An 8,182-nucleotide genomic window follows, 5' to 3' on the forward strand; every position below is an offset into this window, starting at 1 on the left:
TTGATGAGGCCTTCTACGGGCAGCTGAGCGTGGCCTCACAGTCACAGGCTCTGGTTGTTATGGGGGATTTTAACTACCCTGATGTTTGCTGGAAGGACTACTCAGCCAGCCAGCCTCAGTCTAGGAGGTTCCTCCAGTGCATTGATGACAGCTTTCTGATGCAAATAGGGGAGGAGCCGACTAGGAGAGCTGCGCTGCTGGATCTCGTCCTCGCTAACAAGGAGGGTCTGGTTGAAGCAGTAAAGGTGGGGGGCTGCCTTGGTTGCAGTGACCATGAGATGGTGGAGTTCAGGATCTCCTGTGGTGGGAGCAGAATACCGAGCAGAATTGCAACCCTGGACTTCAGCAGGGCCGACTTTGGCCTTTTCAAACAATTGCTGGAGGAAATCCCGTGGGCAAGGCTGCTTGAAGGTCAAGGGGCCCAAGATAGTTGGTTAACTTTCAGGGACTGCTTCTACCAAGCTCAAGATCAGTGCATCCCGACGCGCAGGAAGTCAAGGAGGGGAGCCAGGAGACCTGCGTGGTTAAACAGGGAACTGCTGGGCAAACTCAAGTGGAAGAGGAGGCTTTACAAATCATGGAAAGAGGGGCTGGCCACTTGGGAAGAATATAAGGCTGTTGTCAGAGGATGTAGGGAGGCAACTAGGAAAGCTAAGGCCTCCTTAGAGTTAAACCTGGCGAGAGGGGTCAAGGACAACAGGAAGAGCTTCTTCAAATACATGGCAGATAAAACTAACACCAGAGGCAATGTAGGCCCACTGATGAACGGGGTGGGTGCCCTGGTGCCAGAAGATACAGAGAAGGCAGAATTACGGAATGCCTTCTTTGTCTCTGTCTACTCTGCTGGAGGCTGTCCTGAGGAGCCCCGTACCTCTGAGGCCCCAGAGGAAGGCAGGGCAACGGAGGAGTTTGTCTTAGTTGATGAGGACTGGGTTAGGGACCAGTTAAGCAATCTGGACATCCATAAATCCATGGGTCCAGATGGGATGCACCTGCGGGTGCTGAGGGAGCTGGCTGAAGTCATCGCTGGACCGCTCTCCATCATCTTTGCCGAGTCTTGGGAAACGGGAGAGGTGCCTGAGGACTGGAGGAAAGCAAATGTCACTCCGGTCTTCAAAAAGGGCAAGAAGGAGGACCTGGGCAACTATAGACCGGTCAGCCTCACCTCCATCCCTGGGAAAGTGATGGAACACCTTATCCTTGGTGCCATCTTAAGACATATCAAGGATAAGAGGGTCATCAGGGACAGTCAACATGGCTTCACCAAGGGGAAGTCGTGTTTGACCAACCTCATAGCCTTTTATGAAGACGTAACAAGGTGGATTGACGATGGCAGAGCAGTGGATGTGGTCTACCTTGACTTCAGCAAAGCATTTGACACCGTCTCCCACAGCATCCTCACGGCAAAACTGAGGAAGTGTGGACTGGATGATCGGGTAGTGAGGTGGACTGCAAACTGGCTGAAGGAGAGAAGCCAGAGAGTCGTGGTCAATGGGGCAGAGTCTGGTTGGAGGCCTGTATCTAGTGGAGTGCCTCAAGGGTCAGTTCTGGGACCAACACTATTCAATATATTCATCAATGACTTTGATGAGGGAATTGCGTGTACTATCAGCAAGTTTGCTGATGACACCAAGCTGGGAGGAGCGGCTGACACGCCAGAAGGCTGTGCTGCCATCCAGCGAGATCTGGACAGGCTAGAGAGTTGGGCGGGGAAAAATTTAATGAAATATAACAAGGGAAAATGTAGAGTCTTGCATCTGGGCAGGAACAACCCCAGGTTCCAGTACAGGTTGGGGAATGACCTATTAGAGAGCAGTGTAGGGGAAAGGGACCTAGGGGTCCTGGTGGACAGCAGGATGACCATGAGCCAGCACTGTGCCCTTGTGGCCAAGAAGGCCAATGGCATCCTGGGGTGTATTAGAAGGGGGGTGGTTAGTAGGTCGAGAGAGGTTCTCCTTCCCCTCTACTCTGCCCTGGTGTGGCCTTGGCCTTGATGTTTTATTCACTGCTGTGGGAAGCTGGGAACCTGGTTGACCTCCCTGACAAACACATCGGCTTTTACAACTTCTGCCTGTGGAACGAGACAGCTGGGAAGCTGCAGTGCCTGGAGTACAAGCATCTGCAGGTGATGGGCATCAGCCTACTAGGAATAGTTCTAGCCAGGATTTGTGTGTACACCTGTCTGGTCTTCAGCATTTTCTACCCTATTTTTGTTGCACATGTGAAGTGCACAGAGAAGAGAGAGGGCTGGAAGGTGATCCTCATCATACTCATCATCAAGACAACAATCCTGTTTGGAGGCCTGATTATGTTTCTTTTCCAAACCTCACAGTGGATTCACCCCTCTGATTTCACTGGAGGCTTCCTGGCACTGCTTGGGACTCAGGCTCTGCTACTGCTCCAGATTCTCACTGCTACCTCATCTGGACCAAGCACACGCATCCATGTCAAAGCCTTTTTACTGAGGAGGCCATGCCCACTGAGATTCGACAATGAAGACGACGCAACAGCTATTGATAACCTGATTTATAACAGTAATCCCACGACAGCTTTAGTCACCGGCAGGAATTTGATCCTTAGTCCAAAGACCCATGTTGAGCCATGCTCTGGCACACGGCTGTGTGCAGCTCTCTTGAGGCGAGCAGGCAGCAGACACTAAAACTCACAGCGCAGCGTGGAAACTTCACAGTAATAGCAGCGTGTAACACACACCGTGGCTTGGGGCACAACATCAGAGCAACAGCATTCCTGGCCTTGACCCGGAGGACAGTGGACAGATCAGAACCAGCACACAGTGGACACAGCCCTCTGGCCATATCTAGCCTAAGTATAAGCAGCCAGAGAAGCAAACAGGCTTCCTTTCTTTGAGTTGCCTGAAGAGACTCTGCTCCTTCTCCACGTCCTGGACTAACCAGGGATGCCTTCAAGGCAATTGTGACTTGAGGAGCTGTGGCTTCACACTGCTGTCACAGCAGTGGCAGCCTCAGATGTGTACTGGAGATACTTTCTTCAGCAGGACCACCTGTACTTCACCTGCAGGAATAATATCTGAGGTGACTCTGCTTTAGTTCATTAGGGTGAAGGGGCCCACATCCAACCCCAGCAGCAGCAGAGCACCTGGAGCGGCAGCCAAACAACTTGCTGAACATAGCCCTGAAGAGGAGGGTTTCCACAAGCCAGCAGAGGATTTGGGTGCAGAGCCCCAGGTTTGTCCCTACTGATACTACGAAGCCAAGCCCAGCACTCCAGCAGCCTTTGAGACTCTAGGAGAGACTGGATCTATCTGAGGGCAGCTTACCACAGAGCCAGCTCAGCTCAGCCCAAAACATACCCCATGCAAGGGTGTGCTCAGGGAGCAGGGCCAGGGCCGCTGCAGGCTGGGTTGCAGTGCCCCAGCTGGGCCATCACAGCCAGAACACTGGATGGAGGCTCTGCCACGGCAATGCACAGCACTGCTCCATGCCACATCTGTAACCTCGCACAAACCTCGCCGGCTTTCCCCCCCATCCCCTTCAGGCACATGAGGGTCCGTTTTCTCTCCTGCTGCAGTCTTTGGGGGGATGTGGCTGGTGATGCTGGTTGGCTGATTCTTCATTTCAATAAAGGCTCTCGCGCCTGCTTCAGTCTCATCTTTGTTTGTTCACCCCCTCTTCAGACTGGGAAGAGGATGCTAAGCCATCCTCATCCCTTCATAGACCCCCATGCACAATGCCATGGGGTTAGCCCCCTCAAGATGGTCCCTGCCAGTCTGCTCCCACCCATGTCTTCCTGAGCTATGGGAGGCCTGCCCAAGCCTGGAGGCACATTCAGTGTCAGGTCCAATGTGGACAGCCTGCCAGGCCTCACTGCAGCTGTCACAGGGGGACCACAAGGACAAGGGAGCCCAAAGGCTGGCCAGCAAAGACATTCCAGGCCCAGCAACTCCGTGCTCCCCTCCAGTCCCAATACTGACTCACCAAAGAGATACTCACAGAAACTCAAATGTCCTCTTTAATCTGTCCATGCTCCAAGATACCAAACAGAAAGGAACATAATCTAATCTGGAGCACAGCGCACACTGATAGAAGTGAGTGCCCCCTTCCTTCTTCCCCATGGCCTTCATAGGCCTCCTCCCAGCTTCACAGGCCATCAACACAGCAGATACCCAGCCCACTCCAGGCTGTCCTCCTGCAATGCTGTCAGAGGGGCCACCTCCCCTTTGCTCCTGGGAAACCACAGAGGAGGCAGCATTAGCTGAAAAAGATCTCCCTGACATATTTCAGAACATCATCTTCAGAGTCCTCCCAGTCTGTCCTCTCTGCATCAGCATCAGCACCAGTGTCAGGAGGGCATGGGAGAGCCGGACCGCGGTCACTGCCTGCCCCAATGCTGGCTGTGCTTCCAGGTGCCTTGTTTGGTGCTTGCTGAAGCTCCTGCTCGCCTTGGCTCCAGGACTGGGTTTCCTCCTCACCTTCCTCGCACTGCAGATTCTGCCCAAAGAGAAAACAACCAGACACAGCTGTGCGACTTCAACCCGGGAGCACTCTAAGGAGGGAGGGGGGCAGTGCGGAGGGGCAGCCCATCGCCAGTCCCCAGGTTCCCAGCGGAGGCAGGTCTTGTCCCGCAGTGCCCGGCCGGGGGATGAAGGCAGCTGTACCGGCCCTGGCAGCCCCCGTGAAGGGCCAGGGCCGCGTCCCCACCCCCGGGGGTCCGGGCTCACCTCGGCCAGGACCGCCAAGGCCACGTCCACCAGCTCCGCCTCGTTCATACAATACACCACCTCCGCCGCCCTGCGCACCGCACGGGGAGAGACGCTCAGCGGGGGGAGCGCCGAGCTTCGCCCGCCGCCGCCGCCGCCGCCGCTCCCCCCGCCCCAGCGGCTCTACCTGGGCCGTGCCACCGCCTGCCGCCGCCTCCGCACCGCCTTGGCGGGGGGCGCCGCCGCCCGCTCGTCCCCCGCCGCCCCCATCCAGGCCGGGAGCAGCCGCCGCCGCCCGCCCGCCGCCATCTCTGCCGAAAGTCTCAATCATTTATACAACATCCTATCAGTATATACACGCCCTCAGGGGAGTCCTGTAAGCCTGATTAATTACAATATTTGCATACAACTTATATAGCATGACTCTTACTACGTCTGCTCAGTGAGTAGGGGATCTTCTGCAGGCGGGAAGCCTCCGAGAAAAAGGTATGGCTTTCTATTAAAATAATATTATCATGAGTAAAATTTTCTTTTGGTTATGCACGTCCACAAAATTTGGCGATAATCACTAGGTAATAAATCAACTGCCCTGCACGCGACCACTTTTAGCACTGGTGAATGTTAATGGATCTCCGGGCTCTAAAACCAAAACAGCCTTGAGAAGATACCAAATGTCTCTTCAAACAGTAAATCAGACCTATTCTTCACATAACTGAGAATGAGATCTCTGCCCAGGAACAGTCCTGCAAACGTCCCATAAAGGCCAAGGACATAAGCAGTAGTAAGTTCCGTGGTGATGTGTAAGCAGATAAAATCTGGCTGCTTAGCAGTCCGCTCAACCCCTCTGCAACACCTGAGCACAGCACTTGCCCTGATGTTGGAGGTGTGCAGGGAGAGAGCACAAGGGAGGGTCTTTTCTCCACGCTGGAGACTCTGGCACATCACTGTCCCAGCCACCCTCCATGTTTCGCAGCAAAGACAATGACGAGAGCACAGCAATCAAGTGCAAGGGAATATTTTCTTTGCTTGCTATCCTGTCCACCCCACAGCTGCTGCCAGCTCTCTCCCACAGACGTGGGACTGCTGCCTCCACCTCAGCACTTGGGACAAAAGCGGATCGCTCCTTCACAGAGGAGAGAGGCCCGAGCTGCCATTAGCACGAGGCGAGGCAGCTACACAACCCAGATGAACCCTGCAGTGCTTGGAAAGTAGCACCTGTACCGTGAACATGCCTGCAGTGAGCACTTCAGTCTCCAGCAGTAGTGCAGTAAGCCCTGCATGTGTGTGTGTGTGCGTCTGTGCCTTGCTCTTTATCAGCTGGCTGTGAAGATGTGTAGGATGGCTCATGAATGGCCGTTGCTCTTCCGGTACACAGGACACGCAAGTGTGGAGGTATTGATACCAAAAAGTCGGCAAAAAAGACTCTTTAACACTGTTTTGAAAGTGTTAAAAAGCAGGCACTTCTATTACAGTACGCCGGACGCTCGGAGGATCGCTCCTCTAATCGAGCATGAGCGTGACTTGCACTTTTTGGTATTTATTCCATATACCTCTTGCATATTCATTTGTCTCTACTGCTTAGTTAATACATTAAACATAAATTATTTACATAACCCCACCCTTTCCCGGAAGTCCATCTGCGGTATTCGAGAGTCTTTGTCGGGGGTCTCTAGTGCTCCCCGGTGGTCTTCGCAGCTGGTGCTCCCCCCGCTGTCAGCTTCTTGACCTAATTTCTTCAGCAAGCATATTGTCATTTTGTGCTGCTACTCAGCAAAAGTCCTGTACCCCGCTCTTCATTTAGTGGAATATTCCGCTTTCCCAGCTTGCAAGGTTTCTGTTACATGATGCCTAGCCTTGGTACATCAGGCCTAGTCTTGTTACATTATGCCTACGGGTTTCTAAAAGATTTTTGTTCCTGTTATCAGTATCTTTACCAAAGGCATTTCCTTCCCTTCTATATGTAGCCTTCCTAAGCAGCTGCAGCAATATGCGGGCTGTGAAAGGACAGGAGAATATCCTGGGGGAGGCACACAAGGCCCAGCAGTACTTGACAGCTCTTGCTCTGGGACAACTGCTGTCCTTTCCGGATCCTTCACCAAATGAGCGTTTGGAGTCCTGGAAGGTGAGGACGAGTGTTGTGGCAGCATTGAAGAAAGGCTGTAGGAAATCACTGCAGATATAGGAGAGGGGCCAGTATAAAAGATGAAGCAGTAACATGGCTTGTGAGAGTTGACATGAGAGTCAAAGCAGTCCACTCCGTTTTATCAAACCTAAGCTGACTACTGGGGATTCTTGCTGTGGTTCGATGGCTGCAGGAATTGAAAGAATGGCATATCCGCACCAAGGGCTAAGCCGAGTCCCTGAAGAATGCCATGAAGAATAAGGAGAGAGACTTAACAGGTGCTTTCACCCGTGGCTGACACAAAGCAAATGACTGTGCGTTTCTGTCTCTACAGCGGCTGTCAACAAGCCCCTCTGTGTCCACTCCTACTGCATTTTACTGCACAGGGGGACACATCCTTCAACATTTTGCTCCTAAGGAGTAGGCAAATAGGGCTCCTGAACAGCACATATGCTGTAAACAGCACATTTTCAAAGACAGATCTTGGCCTCCCTTTCAATAACCCACCCACTCTTGCATGCAAAATGGAGCAGACTGCAAATCTACCTGGCCTTCAGTTTCTAAGGTCAGGCTTGCTTGGGGTTTTGGCTTCAGGCAGCACTGAACACCGTCAGAGCCAGCTGTTTCAGCACGACGCAATCTGGTGACGCAAGGCAGGGAAGGAGGGGGAAGCCAGGTGGCAACGGACCTCGAGATGCCCACAGAAGTCACTTGGCTGCTTGCAGCCTGCCGAGGCACAGCTACCCTAACGCACCGGCAAAAAGGAGCCAACCAGCAGGCCCAGCTGTGGTCCCCAGGCTGCTCTGCCAGCACTTCAGCCCATGGAGCAGGCCTGCAGCTCCCCAGCTCTTTCCTTGCTGTCCTGCTGGCCCTCTTCTCCCTGCTTGGTTTCTGGGCAGGGGTCACGTGCTTCACGTGCCCAGCACCGTGCACAGAGCAGCTGAGGCACATTCTCTTCTGAATCACAGGAGCTGAGCAGCATTGCAGAAGAGCTCACTGGAGGAAATCTGGCCACGCAAACACACGCCTCAAACCAGCACGATGTACATTCACAGGAGCCCCGAGGGGGTGTCACTGTGAGTGACAGTGAGAGCTGGGCGAGAGAACTCCCGAGGTCCCTGCCCACCCGAGAGAAGCGCTGGCCGCCTCCAGCTCCACTTTTGGGGACCTGCATCGCCGGACTCTGCGGCCACACGCTGAGGGATAACAAGGAGCTGCTGAGGGGAGGGTGCTACAGCCACTGCCGCAGCCTCCAGCCACCCACCCCACTGCGGGCCACCCTTATGGTGGAGCGGGTGGATGCTCCGCTCTGCCCTGCTCTGCCAGCCTGCTCCCTGTAGTGACACTTCCGTGCAGCTCAGCACGCCTTTGTCCACGGTTGA

The 8,182-nt window shown here is 53.9% G+C and overlaps 1 protein-coding gene and 1 pseudogene across 1 annotated transcript; one reads left to right on the top strand and one right to left on the bottom strand.

The window, feature by feature from the left end:
- Window positions 1-1,950: 1,950 nt before the first annotated feature.
- Window positions 1,951-2,648, top strand: LOC135984446 (transmembrane protein 140-like; annotated as a pseudogene).
- A 1,324-nt stretch (window positions 2,649-3,972) lies between these two features.
- Window positions 3,973-4,990, bottom strand: LOC135984447 (cell cycle regulator of non-homologous end joining-like). Its single transcript, XM_065626765.1, has 3 exons — window positions 4,866-4,990; window positions 4,700-4,769; window positions 3,973-4,469 (listed from the first exon to the last, which is right to left on the bottom strand). Exons 1-3 carry the CDS (start codon window positions 4,985-4,987, stop codon window positions 4,230-4,232), a joined length of 432 nt encoding a protein of 143 aa, XP_065482837.1. The 5' UTR covers window positions 4,988-4,990; the 3' UTR covers window positions 3,973-4,229.
- Between the last annotated feature and the right edge of the window lie 3,192 nt (window positions 4,991-8,182).

Source organism: Caloenas nicobarica, chromosome 1, assembly GCF_036013445.1.
Source record: "Caloenas nicobarica isolate bCalNic1 chromosome 1, bCalNic1.hap1, whole genome shotgun sequence".
Taxonomy (NCBI): domain Eukaryota; kingdom Metazoa; phylum Chordata; class Aves; order Columbiformes; family Columbidae; genus Caloenas; species Caloenas nicobarica.

Coding starts and splice junctions, on each gene's coding strand:
- LOC135984447 (XM_065626765.1), bottom strand. CDS start 4,987: ATGGCGGCGGGCGGGCGGCGGCGGCTGCTCCCGGCCTGGATGGGGGCG. Junction 4,770..4,865: donor CAGGCGGTGGCACGGCCCAG/GTAGAGCCGCTG, acceptor TGCGGTGCGCAG/GGCGGCGGAGGTGGTGTATT. Junction 4,470..4,699: donor CCTTGGCGGTCCTGGCCGAG/GTGAGCCCGGAC, acceptor CTCTTTGGGCAG/AATCTGCAGTGCGAGGAAGG.